Source organism: Arvicanthis niloticus, chromosome 6 (genome assembly GCF_011762505.2).
Source record: "Arvicanthis niloticus isolate mArvNil1 chromosome 6, mArvNil1.pat.X, whole genome shotgun sequence".
Classification (NCBI taxonomy): domain Eukaryota; kingdom Metazoa; phylum Chordata; class Mammalia; order Rodentia; family Muridae; genus Arvicanthis; species Arvicanthis niloticus.
In genome coordinates, this window is record NC_047663.1 from 47,958,867 (window position 1) to 47,983,310 (window position 24,444).

General features: G+C 36.5%; 1 protein-coding gene across 2 annotated transcripts; it reads right to left on the reverse strand.

Moving 5' to 3' along the window:
* Positions 1-863: 863 nt before the first annotated feature.
* LOC117710276 (uncharacterized) lies at positions 864-24,400 on the reverse strand. Of its 2 annotated transcripts, XM_076936352.1 has the most exons (7): positions 22,161-24,400; positions 21,299-21,425; positions 20,734-20,829; positions 3,663-3,846; positions 2,050-3,584; positions 1,664-1,794; positions 864-1,579 (listed from the first exon to the last, which is right to left on the reverse strand). In XM_076936352.1, exons 1-7 carry the CDS (start codon positions 22,173-22,175, stop codon positions 1,181-1,183), a joined length of 2,487 nt encoding a protein of 828 aa, XP_076792467.1. In that variant the 5' UTR covers positions 22,176-24,400; the 3' UTR covers positions 864-1,180. The 2 variants fall into 2 exon arrangements, with proteins under 2 accessions (XP_076792467.1, XP_076792468.1); XM_076936353.1 differs by having other exon boundaries at positions 864-2,209; positions 2,807-3,846.
* Between the last annotated feature and the right edge of the window lie 44 nt (positions 24,401-24,444).

Consider the following 24,444-nt stretch of genomic DNA (forward strand, 5'->3'; position numbering starts at 1 on the left):
ACCAGAGGAGTATTTGTCATCTTAAATCTTCAACCTCCTGGACCCACAATGTCTCTACTTGGAAGTTTTCCATATACCTGAAGCCATGTTTCTTGAAATGGCAGTGACTTTATCCATAAAACACACACACACAGAACCCTTACACACACTCACACACAGAAACACACACACTGAAAAAAAAACCAGTTTTTCCTCTGCTCAGGATATACACTCTGCCTGATTGCTTTCTTGATACTTATCCAACACGATCAAATTTATCTTTTATGACATGTTTCTGTTGGCATTATCAATCAGGAAATGGAATACAAGCATGGTACCATTTCAGAAGAAATATATACTAATCACACTAAAGCAATAATAATAGAAAGACAGTTACAGTATGTTTATCTGGTAAGATTAATCACCAGAATAATACTTGGTGAGAGATTTTTTTCATATTTTGTTTTCTAAATAACTACTTAATATGAATATCAGTTGTGTTTCTGGGTAACATGTTTCCAATTCCTAATAAAGTACAGGTCTTTCCTCTGGGAGTTCTCTGATAAAGACTAAGGTTTCAACACTATGTAAATTCTTACTAATATGTTTCTCATTGTAGAAAACAGGTTTCTATGTAATGATAGGACAGTAATTACTTATCAACTTAGTCTATTGCATAGATCTTCTATGTGGTCTGAGGTTTGAGGTTGTGCTAAATGATTCTCCATATTCTTTACATTTGTATGGTTTGTCTCTAGTACTCATGCTATGTCAGGTTTGAAAATATGATTTCTGTGTGAAGGACATTCTACATTCTTTACATTGGTAATGTTTGTTTGCGGTATGGATTCTGTGATCACCTTGAAGATCGAAGGACCAGCAAATACATTTTTCACATTCATTACACGTTTAAAGTTACTGAGAACAGTTTAAAAGATTATCAAAGTTCACTATATTTGAAAGGCTTGTCCCCAGGATGGATTCTGTGATGAGGTTGGAGTTGAGGACCTGGGAAATCAAGTCCAAACTTACTGCATTTGTTAGGTTTGTCTCCTATATAGGTTCTGTGGTGAGCTAGAAGATGGATAAATGATGACCATGTAAATGATTTCCCACAATTATTAGATTATTAAGGTTCATGTTTAGTTTGTATTCTGTGGTGGGCTTGAAGTTTTAAGGACAGTGTAAATGATTTTCCACACTAATTACATTTATAAGCTTCATCTACAGTATGACGTCTGTGGTGAACTTTAAGGCTTGAAGAAAAGGTAAAATATTTACCACATTCATTACACTTGTAAGGTTTGTCCCCTGTGTGGATTCTGTGATGAACCTCAAGATATGAAGAATGGGTAAAAGATTTCCCACATTCATTACACTTGTAATGTTTGTCTACAGTGTGGATTCTGTAGTGTTTTTTAAGATGTGAGGACTGTATAAATCTTTTCCCACAGTTATTACATTTGTAAGGTTTGTCTCCTGTATGGATTCTGTGGTGAACTTTAAGACTTGAGGACTCGGTAAAGGATTTCCCACATTCATTACACTTGTAAGGTTTATCTCCTGTGTGGACTCTGAAATGCCTTTTAAGATGTGAAGACTTCATAAATCTTTTCCCACAGATATCACATTTATAAGGTTTGTCTTCAGTATGGATTCTGTGGTGAACTTTAAGACCTGAGGCCTGGGTAAAGGATTTCCCACAGTTATTACATTTGTAAGGTTTGTCTCCTGTATGGATTCTGTGATGAACTTTAAGACTTGAGGACTGGGTAAAGGATTTCCCACATTCATTACACTTGTAAGGTTTATCTGCTGTGTGGATTCTATAGTGCCTTTTAAGACATGAAGACTGTATAAAGCTTTTCCCACAGTTATTACATTTATAAGGTTTGTATCCTGTATGGATTCTGTGGTGAAATTTAAGATTTGAGAAACTGGCAAAGAATTTCCCACATTCATTACACTTGTAAGGTTTGTCTCCTGTGTGGATTCTGTAATGCCTTTTAAGGTTTGAAGACTTTATAAAGCTTTTCCCACAGGTATCACATTTGTAAGTTTTGTCTCCACTATGGATTCTGTGGTGAACTTTAAGACTTGAGGACTGGGTAAAAGATTTCCCACATTCATTACACTTGTAAGGTTTGTCTCCTGTGTGGATTCTGTAGTGATTTTTAAGATGTGAGGATTGTATAAAGCTCTTACCACAGTTATCACATTTGTAAGGTTTGTCTCCTGTGTGGATTCTCTTATGCATGTGAAGATTTGAAGAAGAGGTAAAATGTTTACCACATTCATTACATTTGTAAGGTTTGTCCACTGTATGGATCCTTTGTTGAGCTAGAGGAGTTGATGACTTGGTAAATGATTTCCCACACTTATTAGATTTATGAAGCTCCTGTTTAGTGTGTATTCTGTGGTGAACTTGAAGTTTTGATGACAAAGTACATGATTTCCAACATTCCTCACAACTATAAGGGTTCTTTAGAGTACAAATTCCATGAGGGCTTTGAAGAACTGAATGCTGAGCAAAGAACTTGCCACATTGCACACATTTCCATGATTTCCCTCTAGTTTGAAATATCATTAGGCCTGGGGGTTTATTGCAATATTTCTCTAGTGTGTCAAATTTTGAGTGTTTTTCTTCTTCCGATAAATTTGAATGTCCCGAGAGATTTGAAACATTGGAATAACCATACATAGGAACTTTGGCTTTCTGAGTTCCCTCTCCATTATGGCTTGAATTATATTGAATGATATTTGAGTTGAAATTCAAGGCCTTATCATATCCTGGGGTCTGGAAATATTGTTTTACAATATGTTTCATATTCTCTCTCTCTAAGTATAATGATTCAATTAAGGCATTCCTGTAGGCATTACATGTGTAGCCACTGGCATCTCCTTTAGTCCATGTTCCATGATAAACCTGAAGAATTAAGGATTCGTTTAAAAAGTCATCCTTCCAGTCATTTGTATGAAGTTTCTCTGCTGTATGGTCCTGCTCTTGCAAAGATGACTGAGAACAGTGACTAGAGATGGCCTGTCTACTACCATGGTTGTGAAGATTTTCTGGAATACATGTACTTATCCCTGTTTTGCCTGGAAATGATTCATGAATACAATCATGTAATATGATATTGCATTGGTATAAAATCCCTCCATGTTGATTGTTTTGGTAATATTTCAGAAAAGGGCTCATAACACAGCATATGTTAGTATTAGTTAATCTGTTTGAGTTTCTACAAGGACCTCCCACATGATATGTTCCTATTTTCACTGCATACACGGACATTTTCTTATGTTGATCTAAATGGTAGAACTTGACAATAAGTAGATTTAACTGTTGAAGAGGTTGTAATAGATGTTTAGGGAAATATTTTTCACATTGATGATATTCACTAATTTTTTCTCTTCTCCAAAATCTCCATTGTTCATAAAGTTTTGAAGTACTGTCTAATACCATACTACTTGATAAATATTTTGTGGAAGTGGGTTTATTTGCCCAAATGTCACTGTTTAATGTTTCTGTATTTCTCTGTAGGACTGAGTTCCATTTCAAAACTTGTTGTATAATATTTCCTAGAGAAGCATTCAACTGTAAAAATAAGAGTGACCCAGACAGAGTTCTCTGAGAAATGGCTAGAACTTCTTTATCATTTTCAGAAATAAAACAGATGTGTTTTGCCAGCATATCATTTTCATAATCACATTTTTCAAGCTCCTCACTGCCACCTCTATATTCCCAGAACTTCTTTCTATATAGGTCCAAAAGACCACTACGTCCAAGGCTTTGTGTTATTTGTTTCTGAAAATAAACTTGTGTACATGCCTTTGGTAATAACTTCTTGGTATGATCACAAGACAATGCTGAAAATAATAAAGCAAATCATTATGTGTCATTTTGGAATTTGGTGAAAATAATATACATATATAATGCATAAAATAACACTGATCTGAGGATTATAGCAAAAGTGTATAACTCAGAATTGCAGCAACTTTGTTTCAAGGAAACAAATGTCATAAATGTAATGGATGGTAGAAGATATTTCATTAACTATATCACATATTTCGTAATACATATGCAAGTCATCAGAATAACCAATAACATAAAACAGAATTGTTGCAATTATCACCCATTAATAAATTTCTTTCTCCTCAATTATCAACATGGACATAAATCATCCCACAAACACTTAAAATAAAGGATTTAAAAACATTTGTATGGAATATTTGTAAGGAAAGAAACATAAAAAATGTAAGAGTATCAGGTAGAAATCATGTCAGGCATATGAGAATAGATTAAATTTTTTTCTCATATCCTATGGAATATTCATTAAGACAGATACATTCCAGAGAAACTCTAGAATTCTTAAACATGTTAAAAGTCTTAATGTGTCTAACATTAATTTTCCCTCCATACCACCATATAAAACTTTATGTCAAATTAAAATATGTAGTTCTGGATCTGAATTTTAAACAGTCCCACATTATTTTTGAAATCTATTTCAGAATTGAGGATCTGCACCTAATACCCTGGGCCATTGATCTGCCTGCATCTTTGAAGGCATGCTGCCACCCATATCAACCATGTGAGATCCCCACACCCTGATCCTCTGCCAGTTTGGTTCCCTAGCAAACACAGTAGCTGTGAGTTCTTTTCCATCAACTTCATGCTGCCTCTTTCAGTCCACACAACTACCTTCAGTCCCAGATGCCTGGAGCCATCAGAAACCACAATCTCTAACTGCATCTTCAGTGGCCCACTGGCACCATGGATAAACAGACGTATGAAGTCACAAAGTACTATGACCTCTGACTGCAATCTTGGAAACTTGTTGCTACCCAGAGCAACCCAGCTCTATCTGAAATCCCTGAGACCTGAAGCTATCAGGAACTACCAGGCAAGCCAATACCAGGGACAATCATATGGTTAAAGGACACAGTAAGAACATAATCAAAAAAAAATGCAGGGCAATATGGTACCACAAGAACACAGTTATCCTCCCACAGTAAGTCCTGTATATCATAGCAAACCTGAATTACAAAAAAGTGACCTTGAATCTAATCTTATGATAATGACAAAGATGCTTAAAAATAAAATGAATAAATCTCTTAAAGAAATACAGGAAAATAAAATCAAACATGTAGAGGACCATAATGAATAAATGAATAAATACTAAGAAATACAGGAAAATAAAATCAAACAGGCAAAGTAAAGAATAAAAAGGTTCAATATCTGAAAATAGAAAAGAAGCAAAGAAGAACAATTGAATTGAGGCAAATCTGTAAAAGGTAGGAAAGAGAAAAGGAGCTGCCTGTTGTGGGAGGTATTTGAAATGATTGCAGCCTCTTGGCTGCCAACTCTAAGTTCTAATGCTGGCACCAGAAGTGCAAAAAGAACCATCAGCTTCCAGTTCAAGCACCATTTTGACAGAATGCAGCATTACTAGAGGCCACCTTGGCCCAGCAGAGTGTTTTCATCTCAACAGGCAGGACCACACTAGCCCCATGCCGGGGTCATTCACCCCATGGTCAGCTGCAACATCACCCAACAACCAAGTAAATCAAAACTCTAGATGCTTAAAGGTAACCAATCAATGTATATATTACCAAATGCTCAATACACAAGATGCCCACACAATTAGCATTGTTATCCCAGTTGTTCCTCTTCCTCTCTCCTAGCTCTGCCTCCCTCTTCCCTATCTAATAACAGGATTCTTGCTGCAAATACATTGGGCAGGATATTTCTGCCACAGCTACATATACAAGTATCACCAACAGAATACAAGACATAGAAGGGAAAATCTCAGGTATAGAAGATACAATAGAAGTACATATATTTGTCAAAGAAAATGCCAAATCCAAATTATTTCTAATACAAGACATGCAGGATTTGGGAGACTATGAAAGGACCAAACCTATAATCAATAGGCATAAAAGATGGAGAGGATTCCCAGCTCAAAGACATAGAAAATAGTTTCAACAAAATAATGTAAGAATATTTTTCTAATCTAAAGAAAAATACGGCTTTAAACATATATAAAGCTTACTGAACACCAAATAGATTGGATCAAAAAAATACTCATACCACGTAATATCCAAAAGACAAATTGTGTAGAATACAGAGAGAATATAAAATGCTGCAAGAGAAAGGGGCCAAGTAATATATAAAAACGAATATCAGAATGACACCCAAAACTCATCAGAGAATCTAAAAGCGAATAGGGCTTGGGCATAAGAGATCAGAGATGTCAGCACAGAAACTATCCCCTGAAGCACGAAGTCACTATTGATGGGGAAACCCAAAAATTCCTCCCCCCCAAAAAAAACAAATAAAAAAGAAAAGAAAAAGAATCTTTCTCTAAATCCAGCCCAATAGATGATACTAGAAGGAAAACTCAAACAGTAGGAGAGAAATTATACCCAGGAAAAAATAAATTAATAATTTGTACAAGAAAAAAATTAAAAAGAGAATCTCTCTTGTACACACACAGAGAGAGAGAGAGAGAGAGAGAGAGAGAGAGAGAGAGTGTCTCCAGTCCAAACCAGTGAGTGAGGGTAGCACTAGAGGTAACCAGATGGCAAAAGGCAAGTGCAAAAACATAAACAACAGAAACCAAAATTACTTGGTATCACCAGAACCCAGTTTTCCCACCATAGCAAGCTATGAACACCACATCACACCAGAAAAGCAGGATACAGAATTAAAAATCACTTCTCATGATGATGTTAGAAAACTTTAAGATGGTCATAAAAACACTCTCAAAAAATTTGAGAACACAGGAAAACAGATAGAAACTTTTAAAGAGGAAACACAAAAATCCCTTAAAGAATTGCAAGAAAACACAACCAAAAAGGTGAAGGAATTAAACAAAACCATCCAGGGTCTAAAAATGGAAGTAGAAACAATAAAGAAATCTCAAAGGGAGACTACCCTGGAAATAGAAAACCTAAGAAAAAGACCAGGAGTCATACATGCAAGCATCACCAACAGAATACAAGAGATAGAAGAGAGAATCTCATGTGCAGAAGATACCATGGAAAACATTGACACAATTGTCAAAGAAAATGCGAAATGCAAAAAGCTCCTAACCCAAAACATCCAGGAAATCCAGGACACAACGAGAAGGCCAAACCTAAGGATAACAGGTATAGATGAGGGGGAAGACTGCAACTTAAAGGGCCAGTAAATATCTTCAACAAAATTATAGAGGAAAACTTCCCTAACCTAAAGAAAGAGATGTCCTTAAATATACAAGAAGCCTACACAACCCCAAATAGACTGGACCAGAAAAGAAATAACTCCCTTCACATAATAATCAAAATATCAAATATACAAAACAAAGAGAAGATACTAGAAGCAGTAAGGGACAAAGGTAAAGTAACATAAAAAGGCACACCTAGATGAAAGAGAGAAAGAGGGGGCAGACCGAGAGGCAGATATTCATGTATCTCCACCAGTCAAAGATAGTTGTTATATCTAGGTTGGTCAGTGGGTTACACCTCTGATTGAGCAATTCCAAACTTATAAAGCCTATGATTAACATTATTTTAAAAAAATGTATAAATGCAAAAAGGAAAAGGGGGCATGGGATAGGGGTTTCCTAAGGGGGTGGGGGGGGGGGGGAATGGGGATAGGGGATGCCATCTGAAGTGTAAATAAAATATCTAATAAAAAAAGGCACACCTATAAGAATTACACCAGACTTCTCACCAGAGACTATAAAAGCCAGAAGATCCTGGACTGATATCATACAGACCCTAAGAGAACACAAATGCCAGCCCAGACTACTATACTCAGCAAAACTCTCAATCACCAATGATGGAGAAACTAAGATATTCCATGACAAAACCAAATTTACACAATATCTTCTCACAAATCCAGCACTTCAAAGGATAATTGATGGAAAACTCAAACACAAGGTGAGAAAATAAAACATAGACAAAGCAAGAAAGTCGTCTTCCAACAACCCCAAAAGAAGATAGTTACACAAACCTAATTCCACCTCCAATAACAAAAGTGACAGAAAGCAAAAAATTATTTTTCCTTAATATCTCTTAATATCAATGAACTCAATTCTCCAATAAAAAGACATAGGCTAGCAGACTGGATACATAAACAACCCAGAATTTTTCGGCATACAGGAAACATACCTCTATGACAAAGACAGACACTACCTCAGAGTAAAAGGATGGAAAACAATCTTCCAAGCAAATGGTCCCAAGAAACAAGCTGGAGTAGGAATTCTAATATCAAATAAAATTGATTTTCAACCAAATGTAATCAAAAGAAGGACACTTTATACTCATCAAAGGAAAAAAGTACCAAGATGAACTCTCAATTCTGAACATCTATGCCCCAAATGCAAGGGCACCCACATACATAAAAGAAACTTTGCTAAAGCTTAAAGCAGTCTCTATAAATTGGCTAAGTTCTAGAAGCTATGCTTTGTGCTTCCCACAATTATAGTTAACTCAGTCACTCTGGAATTCTGATGGGATTGAAAACTTATAGCCTCATAGCAAATCCTGGCTATTTACCTTGAGAGAAAAGAATTGAGTGGATGGTCTTCAGCTGACATTCATTCTAAAGCCAAGGAAAAAGCCAGGTTCAGAACTAAGTGTTTTAGTTAGGATAGATGACAGAGGTAATGGTTAGTCAACAAAATGATGGACTGGGTATTAGGACTATCTTGTACCTCAAAGGTACAAATTGGCATAATTATGCTCTAATTGTATTTTGAGAGAAAAGTTTCATTTTAACAGGAAGGGTGATACGTAGGAGGAGCTAAGGTGGGAGGAGTACTGAGAGGAAGAGAAGGAGCAAGGAGAGGAGGAGAAGAAAGAGAGGAGATGCTAGGTGATGAGAGAGAGAAAAAGGGGGTAGACAGGGAGGCAGATGTTCACGTATCTCCACCAGTCAAAGATAGTTGATATATCTACGTTGGGTAGTAGGTTACACCTCTGATTGAGCATTACCAAACTTATAAAGCCTTTGATTAACGTTTGTTTTAAAATGTATAAGTGCAAAAAGTAAAAGGGGGCATGAGATAGGGGTTTTCTAAGGGGGAGAATGGGGAAACGGGATGACATCTGTAGTGTAAGTAAACTATCCAATAAAAAATGAAAAAAAAAAAACAAAAAAAGAAATACTCAACATCCTTAGTCATCAGAGAAATGCAAATCAAAACAACCCTGAGATACCACCTCACACCAGTCAGAATGGCTAAGATCAAAAACTCAGGTGATAGGAGATGCTGGCGAGGATATGGAGAAAGAGGAACGCCCTTCCACCCCTCTCCCGGATCTGAGGCCTGGACCAGACCTCTGCCGGGTCTGCTGTTGTGTGGAACCCGGATTTCGCCAGAGACATTCTGGAGGCTCCACGGATCCCACAGCCAGCTTTAGGTAGGAAGACCCACATACTGCCCTAAGCCCATAGCTAGGTGCTGTGAGCGCTCAGATTCCAGCAGATGCCCCCCTCCCTGCCCCTGCGGACTAGCACTCCCCTTCCGCCCCCTCCCGGATCTGAAGCCTGGACCAGACCTCTCCCGGGTCTGCTGTTGTGTGGACCTCGGATTCTGCCTAAGACATACTGGAAGGTCCACTCAACCCAGAGCCACAGAGGACCAACTGAACTCAGAGCATCAGACAACATATCCTGAGATATCCTAGAGGAGACACTGCACCCAGAACAGCAGACACCTAGCTGGACTGCTACCTTGGAGGCACCAAATCCTGAGGCATCCTAGAGGTACCACTGTAATCAGTACAGCTGGAAAAGATCACAGAGATATCTGGACCCCTAGGAGATCAGACACAAGCGAGATAACTGGAAAGGCAGGCTTCAGTCAGAGACAGCAAATACAGGCAGCACTAGAGTTAACCAGATGGCAAAAGGCAAGAGCAAGAACATAAGCAACAGAAACCAAAGTTACATGACATCATCAGAACCCAGTTCCCCCATCATAGCAAGCCCTGAACACCCATTCACACCAGAAAAGCAGGATTCAGAATTAAAATCACTTCTCATGATGATGATAGAGGACTTCAAGAAAGACATAAATAACACTCTCAAAGAACTCAAGGAGAACAAACGGGAAAAGGAATTATAGAAAACCATGCAGGATCTAAAAATGGAAGTAGAAACAATAAAGATATCACAAAGGGAGACTACCCTGGAGATAGAAAACCTAAAAAAAAAAAAAAAAAAAAAAAAAAAAAAAAAAAAAAAAAAAAAGATCAGGAGTCATAGACACAAGTATCACCAACAGAATACAAGAGATGGAAGAGAGAATCCCATGTGCAGAAGAAACCATGGAAAACATTGACACAACTGTCAAAGAAAATGCAAAATACAAAAAGCTACTAACCCCAAATATACAAGAAATCCAAGACACAATGAGAAGGCCAAACCTAAGGATAATAGGTATAGATGAGAGGGAAGACTCCCAAATTAAAGGACCAGTAAATATCCTCAAGAAAATTATAGAGGAAAACTTCCCTAACCTACAGAAAGAGATGTCCATAAATATACAAGAAGCCTACAGAACTCCAAATAGTTTAGACCAGAAAAGAAATACTTCCTGCCACATAATAGTCAAAACATCAAATGTACAAAACAAAGAAAAAATACTAAAAGCAGTAAGGGAAAAAGGCAAAGTAACATATAAAGGCAGACCTGTAAGAATTACACCAGACTTCTCACCAGAGACCATAAAAGCCAGAAGATCCTGGATATCATACAGACCGTAAGAGAATACAAATGCCAGCCCAGACTACTATACCCAGCAAAACTCTCAATCATTATTGATGGAGAAACCAAAATATTCCATGACAATTCCAAATTTACACAGTATCTCAACACAAATCCAGCACTTTAAAGGATAATTGATGGAAAACTCCAACACGAGGGAAACTACAACCTAGAAAAAGCAAGAAAGTAATCTTCCAAAAACCGTAAAAGAAAGTAGCTACACAAACATATCTCCACTGCCAATAACAACAATAACAGGAAACAACATTCATTTCTCCTTAATATCTCTTAATATCAATGCACTCAATTCTCCAATAAAAAGACATAGACTATCAGACTGGATACATAAGCAGGACCCAACATTTTGCTGCATTCAGGAAACACAACTTTGTGAAAAAGACAGACACTACCTCAGAGTAAAAGGATGGAAAACAATCTTCCAAGCAAATGGTCCCAAGAAACAAGCTGGAGTAGCAATTCTAATATCAAATAAAATCACTTTTCAATCAGAAGTAATCAAAAAAGATAAAGAAGGACACTTCATATTCATCAAAGGAAAAATGTACCAAGAGGAACTTGCAATTCTGAACATCTATGCCCCAAATGCATACATAAAAGAAACTTTTATGCAACCACATACATAAAAGAAACTTTACTAAAGCTTAAAGCATACATTGCACCCTACACAATAATAGTGGGAGATTTCAACACCCCACTCTCAGCTATGGACAGATCATGGAAACAGAAACTAAACCAAGAAACAATGAAACTAACAAGTTATGAACCAATTGGACTTAACTGACTTCTATAGAACATTTCGTCCTAAAGCAAAAGAATATACCTTCTTCTCAGCACCTCATGGTACCTTCTCCAAAATGGACCATATAATTGGTCACAAAACAGGCCTCAACAGATACAAAAAGATTGAAATAATCCCTAGGACCTTATCAGACCACCATGGACTAAGACTCATCTTTGACATGGACAAAAACAACAGAAAGCCCACATACACTTGACAACTGAACAATGCTCTACTCAATGATAACTTGGTCAAGGAAGAAATAAAGAAAGAAATTAAAGACTTTTTAGATTTAAATGAAAATGAGGACACATCATATCAAAACTTGTGGGACTCACTGAAAGCAGTACTAAGAGGAAAAATAATAGCTCTAGGTGCCCACAAAAAGAAATTGGAAAGAGCATACATTAACAACTTGACAGCAAACCTGAAAGCTTTAGAATAAAAAGAAGCTAATATACCCAAGAGGAGTAGATGGCAGGAAATAATCAAACTCAGGGCTGAAATCAACCAAGTTGAAACAAAAAAAAAAAAGCTATACAAAATAGCAACAAAACCAGGAACTGGTTCTTTGAGAAAATCAACAAGATAGACAAACCCTTAGCCAGACTAACCAAAGGGCACAGAGACAGTATTCATATTAATAAAATCAGAACTGAAAAGGGAGACATAACAAAAGAAACAGAGGAAATTTAAAAAATCATCAGATCCTACTACAAAGGCCTATACTCAACAAAATTGGAAAATCTGGATGAAATGGACAATTTTCTAGACAGATACCAGGTACCAAAGTTAAACGAGGAGCAGATAAACCATCTAAACAGTCGCATAACTCCTAAAGAAATAGACACAGTCATTAAAAATCTTCCCACCAAAAAATGTCCGGGGCCAGATGGTTTCAGTGCAGAATTCCTTCAGACCTTCAAGGAAGACCTAATACCAATCCTCTTCAAGCTATTCCATAGAATAGAAACAGAAGGAACACTACCCAATTCATTCTATGAAGCTACCATTACACTCATACCTAAACAATAGAAAGACCCAACACAGAAAGAGAACTACAGACCAATCTCTCTTATGAATATTGATGTAAAAATACTCAATAAAATTCTTGCAAACCGAATCTAACAACACATCAAAATAATTATCCATCAAGATCAAGTAGGCTTTATCCCAGGAATGCAGGGATGGTTCAATATTTGGAAATCCATCAATGTAATCCACTACATAAATGAACTCAAAGAAAAAAACCACATGGTCATCTCACTAGATGCTGAGAAAGCATTTGACAAAATTCAACATCCCTTCATTTTAAAAGTCTTGGAAAGATCAGGAATTCAAGGCCCATACCTAAACATAGTAAAAGCAATATACAGCAAGCCAGTAGCCAACATCAAACTAAATGGAGAGAAACTTGAAGCAATCCCACTAAGATCAGGGACTAGGCAAGGCTGCCCACTATAGTACTGGAGGTCCTAGCTAGAGCAATTAGACACCAAAAGGAAGTCAAAGGGATACAAATAGGAAAGGAAGAAGTCAAAATTTCACTATTTGCAGATGATATGATAGTATACTTACGTGAACCTAAAACTTCCACCAGAGAACTCCTAAACCTGATAAACAACTTTAGCAAAGTGGCTGGATATAAAATCAACTCAAACAAATCAGTATCCTTCCTCTATTCAAAGGATAAACAGGCTGAGAAAGAAATTAGGGAAATGACACCCTTCACAATAGCCACAAATAAAATAAATTATCTTGGAGTGAATCTAACCAAGCAAGTGAAAGATCTGTATGACAAGAACTTCAAGTCTCTGAAGAAAGAAATTGAAGAAGATCTCAGAAGATGGAAAGATCTCCCATGCTCCTGGATTGGCAGGATTAACTCAGTAAAAATGGCTATCCTGCCAAAAGCAATCTACAGATTCAATGCAATCCCCATCAAAATTCCAAATCAATTCTTCATAGAGATAGAAAGAGCAATCTACAAATTCATCTGGAATAACAAAAAACCTAGGATAGCAAGAACTATTCTCAACAATAAGAGAACTTCTGGGGGAATCACCATTCCGGACCTCAAACTGTACTACAGAGCAGTAGTGATAAAAACTGCATGGTATTAGAACAGAGACAGACAGGATGATCAATGGAATAGAATTAAAGACCCAGAAATGAACCCGCACACCTATGGTCACTTGATCTTTGACAAGGGAGCTAAAACCATCCAGTGGAAAAAAGACAGCATTTTCAACAAGTGGTGCTGGCTCAACTGGAGGTCAACATGTAGAACTTTGCAAATCAATCCATTCTTATCCCCTTGTACAAAGCTCAACTCCAAGTGGATAAAGGACCTTCACATAAAGCCAGGTACACTGAAAATATTAGAAGAGAAGTTGGGGAAGACCCTTGAATACCTAGGCACAGGGGAAAAGTTCCTGAACAGAACACCAATGGCTTATGCTGTAAGATCAACAATTGACAAATGGGACCTTATCAAATTGCCAAGATTCTGTAAGGTAAAGGAAACTGTCAATAACACAAAACAGCAACCAACAGATTGGGAAAAGATCATTACCAATCCTACATCTGATAGAGGGCTAATATCGAATATATACAAAGAACTCAAGAAATTAGACGCCAAACAACAAAATAGCCCCATTAAAAAATGGGGTACAGAGCTAAACAAAGAATTCTCAACTGAGGAAACACAAAGGGCCGAGAAGCACCTTAAGAAATGTTCAACATCCTTAGTCATCAGGGAAATGCAAATCAAAACAACCCTAAGATACCACCTGACACCAGTCAGAATGGCTAAGATCAAAAACTCAGGTAATAGTAGATGCTGGCGAGGATGTGAAGAAAGAGGAACACTCCTCCATTGTTGGTGGGGTTGCAAGCTGGTACAACCACTCTGGAAATCAGTCTGGGGGATTCCTCAGAAAACTGGACATAACATTACCTGAGGATCCAGCTATACCACTCCTGGGCATGTACCCAGAAGATACTCCAACATATAATAAGGACATATGGTCCACTATGTTCATAGCAGCCTTATTTATAATAGATATAAGCTGGAAAGAACCCAGATGCCCTTCAGCAGAGGAATGGATACAAAAAATATGGTACATTTACACAATGGAATATTACTCAGCTATTAAAAATAATGAATTTGAGAAATTCTTAGGTAAATGGATGGAACTAGAAAATATCATCCTGAGTGAAGTAACCCAATCACAAAAGAACACACATGGTATTTACTCACTGATAAGCGGAGATTAGCCCAAAAGTTTGAAACAACAAAGATTCAACTACCAGACGACATGAAGCTCATGAAGAAGAAAGAACAAGTGAGGATGCCTAGGTCTTACTTAGAAGGAGTAACAAAATACCCAAGGGAACAAATATGGAGACACAGTGTGGGACAGAAACTGAAGGAGGGGTTGTCTGGAGACCATTCCACCTGGGTATTTATCACATGTACAGTCACCAAAGATAGACACTGATGTGAATGTCAGAAAGTGCATGCTGACAGGAGCCTGATATGGCTGTCTCCTTAGAGATCCCAGAGTCTGACATATCCCGAGGCAGATACTCACAGATAACAATTGATCTGATCAAGGGTTCCCAATGGAGAAGTTAGAGAGAAGACTGAAGAAGCTGAAAGGGTTGGTGGCCCCGTGAGGAGAGCAAAAATAGCAACCAACCAGAGCTCCGCAGGGTCTAAACCACCAGCCTGGGAGAACATTGGGAAGCACCCATGACTCCAGCTGTATATGTAGGAGAGGATGGCCTTGTTGTGCATAGGTGGGAGAGGAGATCTTTGGTCCCATGAAGGCTGAACATTGAGTGGCGTGGAATTTGAGGGTGGGGAGGTGGTGGGGGTAGGTGGAGTACACCCTCATAGAAGCAGGAGGAGCGGGGATGGGATAAGGGGTTCCTGGGTGGTGGGGGGAATGGAGTAAGGGGATAAAATTTGAAATGTAAATATAATATCCAATAAAAAAGGAAAAAATATATAAAATTTATTAAAAGTGAAGCAAAAATATGCCCAAACTTATGAGACATAATGAGAGCAGTGCTAAAAGGAAAGCTTATAGCACTAAATGCTTTCTCAAAGACAATAGACACATCACACACTAGCAAATAAAAAGCACAACTGAAACCACAAAGTACAAAAAGAAGCAAACACACCAAAGAGGAATAGAGGGCAGGAAATAAACAAACTTATGGATAAAAGCAAATGTTTAGAAACAAAGATAACAACACAAAGAATCAAGGAATCCAAGAGCTGGTTTTGTCAACAAGATAGACAAATTCTGACAGAAAATACTAAAAACCAGAGACAATATCCCCCCCCAAAAAAAAAATACCAGAAATTAAAACATGGACATAACAGACACTGAAGAAATCTGAAGAATCATTAACTCTTACTTCAAAAGTCTGTACAGTACAAAATTGGAAAATATAAATGAAATGAAGAATTTTCTGGATAGACTCCACTTACCAAAGTAAAATTAAAATCAGATAAACAGACTAATTTAGGAAATAGAAGCAGTCATTAAAATCTTACAACAACAATAAAAAAAATGCAGGTCTAGATGGATTTAGCAGAGAATTCTATAAGAATTTCAAAGAAAAGCTAATATGAATACTCATCAAAATATGCCACTAAATAGAAATGGAAAGAACATTGCCAAGCTCTTGCTGCAGGGACACATACACCCTGATACCTAAAGCATTCAAGGATTCAACAACCAAAGAGAATTTCAGACCAGTGTCCATTATAAACATTGATGCAAAAATACTCAATGAAATACTCGCAAAACAAATCCAAGAAGACAAAAAAATTGTCCAATATAGTCAAGTATGATTCAATACGTGAAAATTGATCAATGTAATGCACCATATAAACAAACCGAAAGAACAAACAATATGATTATCACATTGGACACTGAAAAAGCCTTTGACAAAATACAACACTCCTTCATGTTAAAGGTCTTGGACACATCAAGGATATACAGCTAAACATATGAAAAGCAACACAGAAAAAAACAATAGCCAAAATCAAATTAAATGGTGGGAATATTAAAGAATCAGGGAAAAGGTCAGGCTATACTCGCTCTTCTTAACTCCTCAACATAGTAATTGAAGTTCTAGTTAGAGCATGACATAACTGAAAGAGATCAAGGAGATATGAATTGTAAAAGAGGAGGGATGGTGTCATCAACCACCTTTAAAGTTTTGACCCAGAACACTCCTGTCTAAAGAAATGCAGGCACAAACATGGAGAAGATACTGAGGGAAAGATGGTTTAGTGACCAGCCCATTTTGAAATACATCCTGTGGAAAGGCATCAAACTCTGACATTATTACTGATTGCATGTTGTCCTTGCAGACAGGAGCCTAGTATGGCTGTCCTCTGAGAGGCTCAGTGTACTAGCAGCTGACAAAGTCAGATGGAGATACTTAAAGCCAATCATTGGTCTAAGCTCCACAATGCCTATAGAAAAACTAGGGGAAAGGTTAAAGTAGCTGAAAGGGAAGACAACCCTATAGGAAGATGAACAATGTCAACTAACCCTGACTCCTGGGAGCTCCCAGACTAAGTCACCAATTGAGGATCATATATGTGGTCTGAGGTCCCTAGCACATATGTAACTGAGGACTGCCTTGTCTGGCCTCAGTGGGAGAGAATGTGCCTAATCCTGTAGAGATTTGATCCTCCATGGAAGGAGAATGTGGGGAGAGAGGAGCACCCTCTCAGAGGCAAAGGGATGAGGGATAGGGTGAAGAAATCTGGAAGGAAGCATGAGCTGTAACATTTGTGATGTGAATAAATAAAATAAATTTTAAAATTCATTTTTTAAAAATTTAAAAAAGGATTATTATTCACAGATTACATAATATCATATGGAAATGAGTACAAAAGCATTGTCAGAGAACTCCTACAGCTAAAATTGCCTTCAGTAAAGTGGTTGGTTAAGTGTTAACTCAAAAAAATCAGTAGCCCTCCTTTCTCTTATTGGTAATGGGCTGATGAAGAAATAAGGGAAACAACTACCTTCACAATAACCAGAAGTAAAATAAAATATCTTGTTGTAACTCTAATCAAATAAGGGAAATACCCATGTTACAAGAAGAGTTTATATAAAGTGAATAAATTAATAAAGAAAATACAAGTATTTTTCAGCTGAAGTAGATACATCACATTCATCATCCCTTCTTTTCCTCTATCATGTCCAAGGAAACATTCCATTTCCCTCACCTTCCTTCTCAAGTTGAAAGCCTTTCTTTCCCTTTTCCTTTGATTATACTTGAGGTACCTACTTTGTGTGTGTGTGTGTGTGTGTGTGTGTGTGTGTGTGTGTGTCTTTTAGCTATGTGTATTCACAATTACATGAAACATCTCTGTGAATGGGTTTTTGTTGTTTGTGATTATATATTGTTTAAGCAATGAGTATTCTGCATTAGAAAATCCACAAAGCTGACCATATGTAGTGGGAAACTGTACTCATTTTCTTAACCTTCATTAGTTTAGTAGAATTATATGGACAGTGGTGGTGACAATTAGAGGCAACAAAATAGGAAAGGGGAAGAGTTTATAAACTGGAGCAGACAAAAGATCAATATAAGAAAAGGGGCAAGATTTCTGACAAGTGGTAAAAACAGTAGTTTTGCTAATGCTACATAAATATGTTGTTTTATATGTATTTAAAATTATACAAAATATATGTATATGTGTATATGATATATATGTATGGATTTACATAACTTAGAAGGCATAAATATAACAGAAACATATATATTTTACGTTACTATAGATGACAATGCTTTTAAAAGGAACCACAGACCAACACAAATATAATTATAAATCTGAAAAACATCCTGTCAAGTTTTATATATAAAATTATTGTTAATAATAAGGATACTTTGACACTATTCTATACATATCGTCTAAAACTAATTAAATGTCTTATTACCCTAGATGTGATTTCAAAAATATATATTGAATATCTATGGAGAAAAAGGACAACCTTCAATGGTTCTTGATGTTAGTGGAATTGCTTACAGTTTCTCTCCATGCAGAAGGCTGTTGTCCTCAGGCTGGTTATAAACCACCTTTACTATCCCTAGACTGTCAAGAACCATAACATAATGATGATGTATTTGTTAAAGGCTTTTTCAGAGTCTGCTGAGATTATCCTGCGGTTTCTATTTGTAGGTTTTTATTCACTTTATTACTTTTATTGACTAACTTATGTTGAACTATCTCCATCTCTGGAATGAAGTCAATTAAAAATGGTAGATAATCATTTATATATGTTTTAGTAAAATTTCAAAATACCTTACTGCAAATTTTAGTTTCTAAATACATGTAGGAAGCTGACACACACATCTTGGTTTAGTTTTTTAATCAAATTCATAGTGGCTTCTTAAAAGAAGAAAAGAAATAGAAATGTTCCTTGAGTTCTACACTGAAGAAAAACTTAAAAATCTAGGTTTTAGTTCTAACTTGATGGTCTAGTAAAACTCTGCCCTGAATCCATTTGGCCATGGAATTTCTTTAATTGTAAGGCTATGATTACACCTTCTTTTTTCATTAGACTATTTGTGTTGGCTTAAAGGGTGAATTTCATCTTGATTCAATGTTTGTAAGCCATAAATACAACATTCCTTAAGGGTTTATAAAATGGTTCATCCCTTTGGGTGTCAAAATATTTTAGATAATAGATGGAGCTAGGACAATCAATAAGAACGAGGTACTTCAAGAAAACCATGCAAGGATTGCTTCATGTGCCGGGTTAGTGTTTAAAGTATATAAAGCAGCTGAAGAACTGTGCTGGATATTAAACTGGAATCTTCACATCTACTGAATTACAGTCTTAGTATTTTTAAGTACTACTTGTCTATAGGAGGACAAAATTAATTATTAGTCTCAACCAGCTATTTAACCTGTGATGTGCAATGCTGACTTTCCTGTAACATATGCTCACTGGTGTAAATAACACCATAAATGCTTCGGTAGTACCTACCACTGTTTGATTGGCATCATGGTGGCTCTGTGAGTTAAGACTTATATCTGACACTGTTTATGAGGCCAATAATCTGAAACTAAACAGATCCTGTGTTCTATATTGAAATCTACTATCATTCCTACAGATAAAAAACATAATAATATGACTCCTAAGGATATATTGCTTTTCCAGTAAATCTGTGCATCACTCAACCCTCAATAGAGAATTTTAATATGGAGTCCAACAACTGGAAAAGTTTAAAAACTGAGAGAGTTTGGAACACTGGGTCTTATGTAGTTATCCTTTTTTTGATATTTTATTTACATTTCAGATGCCATCCCCTTTCCCAATTTTCCCCACCCTAGAAAACCCCTATCCCATGCCCCTTTTCCATCAATGCTCAGGGCCAATGCTAAGATGAAACAGGAGGATTTTAAAGAGCAGAGGTAGTGAATGATGCAAAATAAACATTTCCACACACAACAAGAATAATGTCCATATAAAATCACAGAGAATGTGATAGCATCCACCAGACTAATACTAAGTTCAAGGCAGATAAAACCTGAGCTTTGAAAAGAGGCAATAGGTAAAAAGTGTTACACAAGGTAAGAACCTATCCATCATACATAGATTCTTGGAGAGGAAAAACAAGTTTTATTCTAATGTTGATTCTATTAATAATATTCCATGGATTATGTTAAGGAAAATTTGCCAGCACAAATCTAGCTCCATGCTTAAATACATTTCTTTTGCTTCTGTTATGGTTTTTCTTCTTTGAGAGAGAGAGAGAGAGCGAGAGAGCACATGATACTGAGTTAAAGGTGGGTAGTGGACATGGTCTGAAAGTAGATTTAAAAAGAGAAAAATATGAGCAAAATATACTCTATAAAATTCTTTACAAAGGTAATAAAACAATATTTTCTCAAATCTACTTATCAGATACATGCAACAAAAATGACAGTAATTAGAATACAGAATAATCTACTACTTCAAAAAATGGGTATAACATACTACATTTCAAATGACCACTCTTCATTTGTAAAATAAGGCAAAACTCATATAAAAGCCATGGAGTACTGTTTCTCTGGTGCATTATTCTGAAGAACTTATCTAATCTCACTTCAGGATTAGATTGCTCCTTGGTTTAGAATCACCACATCACATGTTATTTCATTTCAGATTACCTGGTTCTCTTACTTCTGTCTCCTCTCTAGCAACAATCCATGGTTCTTTGTTTTGTTCCAGACAGATGGTTACCTCTTCTTTTGAAACAGCAACACCTGTATATTCAAACAGACATACCATTGAATGGAGCTGGGTACAAGCATAGAAATGTGCTATGCACGCATCATGAAAAAGAGTGAAAGATGTGTGAATTACTTTCTTATAGTCATGTCTTTCCGAAATGTTTTACTCTCTATAACTCAATTCTTTAAAAAAAAAAAAAAAAAAAAAAAGATTTTCCGTTTAAAACTACCACATTAGAAAAAGACAAATGTGAAAGTCAAAGTGGATTCAAGTGTAAATGCTAAAAACTGCCTGTACAAAATGCATTTAAGACTGAAACTTCATTAGGTTAAATGTAAAAACAAGAAAAAGGTATATAACATGTTAGCTTTAAATAAATCAATAATCAATGCCTACAAAAATTTAAGAGATAGACTAATTAATTAATGTCTGATCCAAATACTAATAGCAGTTTTACATCCCCAAGATGAAGTTGAAATTATGGAATAAAAATAATCTTACCCACAGAAACCAGGTTGTTGTAATTCTCCAACATGACATCTCTGTACAAAGCCCTCTGGGCAGAATCCAGGCATTCCCACTCCTCCTTAGAGAACTCTATAGCCACATCCATGAACGTCAATACACCCTGAAATTAATTTTAACAGTATTCCCTCATTCCATTAGCTAAGTTCTTGCTTTGACAGATGGGAATATTAGTTAACTATGTAACTTGTTCTGCTATCAATAACTAATATATTAATTTTTCATGAATTATGATTTGAGAGCAAGAATGTTGTGAGTTTTCTGAAAAGATCCAATAGGCCAGCAGTAGTCAACCTGTGGGTGGTGAAACTTTTAGGATCCAATGTCTTCATGACCCCTAAATGACCCAATGGTCTAATGCCTAAGTCAACAGAAAGCAAAGATATTTACATCAGGCTTCACAGAAGTAGCATAATTATAGTTATGATATACCAATAAACATGAATTCACAGTTAGGGTCACAACAACCTGAGGAACTCTATTAAAAGTTTGCAGCAGTAGAAAGGCTAGGTATTACTGCAATAAGCTCTCAGACTTATTATATAAGTTATATATCATATATATTATAGAAATTAATATATAAGTTATACATTGTTCATGTATTAAACATTATATAACTTAATTTATAATAAGTATTATGAATTTTAATAATATACATAAATTATAATCCATAATTATAAATTAAAATGTGTTAAAACATTGTATAAGTATAACAGAGAATGCTATGAAAAAATAGTTCTGTAATTGTGAGTTAGCACAGTGGAGGTTTAGATGTTTAAACTATGAAGTTGTTTCTATAAGAATAATCATCCTTTCCCATACCCATGCATGCATTTACCTGAGAAGAACACATCTTTTCTCTCTCCTTCAGAATGGAATGCTTCACAAAAGTTTATACTAAAATTTCACTTTCCAGTAGTCACTCTTTTATTCAGAGGCAGCAGATCCTCCCTGTCTCCGGTAAAACTGAAGAGTGAAAGCAGGAATCAAAGCTCCGTGCCCTCTGCACAGGTGCCGAAATGATGAGCTTTAATAGGCAGAGAAACGAGAGACTTTCCTCTCCTGCATTCAGATGCTCTGGTTTTCTCAGAATATGTTGTATTTCTCTACAGACCTGGGAGTGTGGCTGGAGTGACCTGCTCTACACCTCACTCAGGCAGATTGGGATTTTAAATGGAGGCTGAGCACTGTTAAAATTGATATTCACCCTTTGCTTCCTTTACCTCTGCCTGAAATGGTTTATCACAACACAATTGGTGCCTCTTTTGTAATAATGGCCAGTAGCTGTGAGGTAACCCCAGCTGAAAGTATTTCTCAAAATGACTAAGCAACAGGCTTTCCTGGGGCCAAGAAGAAACAAGGCGATCAATTGTGGCCTCGCCATTGTCTCCACTGAGATACTACCTTTGGCTTCCATGTCCCATTCTAAAATATCACGATTTTGCAATTTTAGAGAAAGACCCATGAATATGTATGTCACCAGGTTCCTTTTAACAGTGACATTGCTTCTTTTGGATTATCAAAAACACTATCTGTTCATATGTAAATACAATAATTTAGACCAATTCTAATGCCTTCACCTGTCACTGAAGGCAGCTGAACTTCATCCTCTTACATTTTTCTTGTTAGCACATTTAATCTGATAAGAGACTGAAAATGTTATATTAAAGGAATTGTTACCAAATAACGGTTTGTTATTTACATTTTACAAAGAATATACTTCAAAACACAGTGAGAGACATTGTTCTCTCCTGCAAAATGCATCCGTATGATTTTTTTATCAGTGTCTAGAAGAAATACTTATAAGAACTCAAATTGTGCCTCGATGACTAATGGGAATTTTCCATAGAACTCAAATTGTGCCTCGATGATTAATGGGAATTTTCCATAGATTTCACTTTCATTTTGTTTTTTCTCTTTCATTCAAACATGATTTTCACATTTTAAGGCTCTATGCCATGGATTCAAGGATCCAGAAATTTCAGAAATGCAAGATGTAGTTCTAGATTTAAAATCTTATTGTGTGTTTTAAATTAATACAAACTGTACTGAAAATAATTTTGTCAAAGGAAAAAGTACACTGCACCTAATAATATTTAGACTCATGACACAACATAGACAGATGGAAATTCTCTGTAAACCAAGCTTGTAGCTTAAGGATGACAGAATGTACAGTTTCTTAAACTGTATGGGTTCATTAAACAGACACTCTGAAACACAAACACATTACACATTGGTTTAGTGTTTGGACAGTATCTTTGTATGCAATTGCCTCCAATAAATACTAACCATTGAGGCTGGATGTGTTGTGCCAGGAAATGTTTGTGAACCCCAAGAGACCACCAAGGTGTTGATTACAATGCCATCACAATAAGGTCTCTTTCTTCAAGCTCAAGTTTGGACTCTTCACAAACCCTAACACAACAGGCAGGTGGAGCCCTGAGCCTAGTATTAGGCACACATTTATAGAGGGAAGAAGGGGGTAACTAGCCTGATATACATCAGATTTGGGTATAAACCATAAATTTAAATTCTGCTTTTCTCCTGATTGCTGGTTGATAGGAATTGAATTGTCAGAAGCAGGCTTGTAACCTGGGGGGAGGGGGTGCAGATTTTTGGGCAATAACCTGGAACTAGTGCTAGACACAGGTTTTATTGCAGATTAACCTGGAAACTGGTACTAGGTACTGGCTTGTTTACTTGAGTTCAACTTTTGGTCAGGTTCTCTAAAATGAGGTTTGAGCCCAAAAGATTTGTTCTCTCACATGGGATAATACACCAAACAAAAAAAAAATATTAAATCTAAAACATTCCTAACAAACTATCCAGGAAATTGGGGATACTTCTGGGTACAGCATGGCTGTATAAAGGGAGGTGTGACACAATTCCTGCCCCTAGAGCACTGTCAGGCCATTGATCTCCATGATCCCCATGTCTGCTGATGGTTGCTGTTGTCCTGAAGCTGATCTGCTATCTTTACTACTCTACTTTCAATATTTCTTTCTGGGGAATATTCTTCTCCCTCCCTCCCCCCACCCCCGTTACTCATAGCTAATCATACCATAATAATACAGTCAGATGTGGTTCTCAGGAATGAGGAATGCAGATGGTCATGAGGTTGT

Coding starts and splice junctions, on each gene's coding strand:
- LOC117710276 (XM_076936352.1), bottom strand. Junction 20,830..21,298: donor CAACAACCTGGTTTCTGTGG/GTAAGATTATTT, acceptor TTGAATATACAG/GTGTTGCTGTTTCAAAAGAA. Junction 1,795..2,049: donor AGTTCACCACAGAATCCATA/GTGGAGACAAAA, acceptor GAATCCACACAG/CAGATAAACCTTACAAGTGT.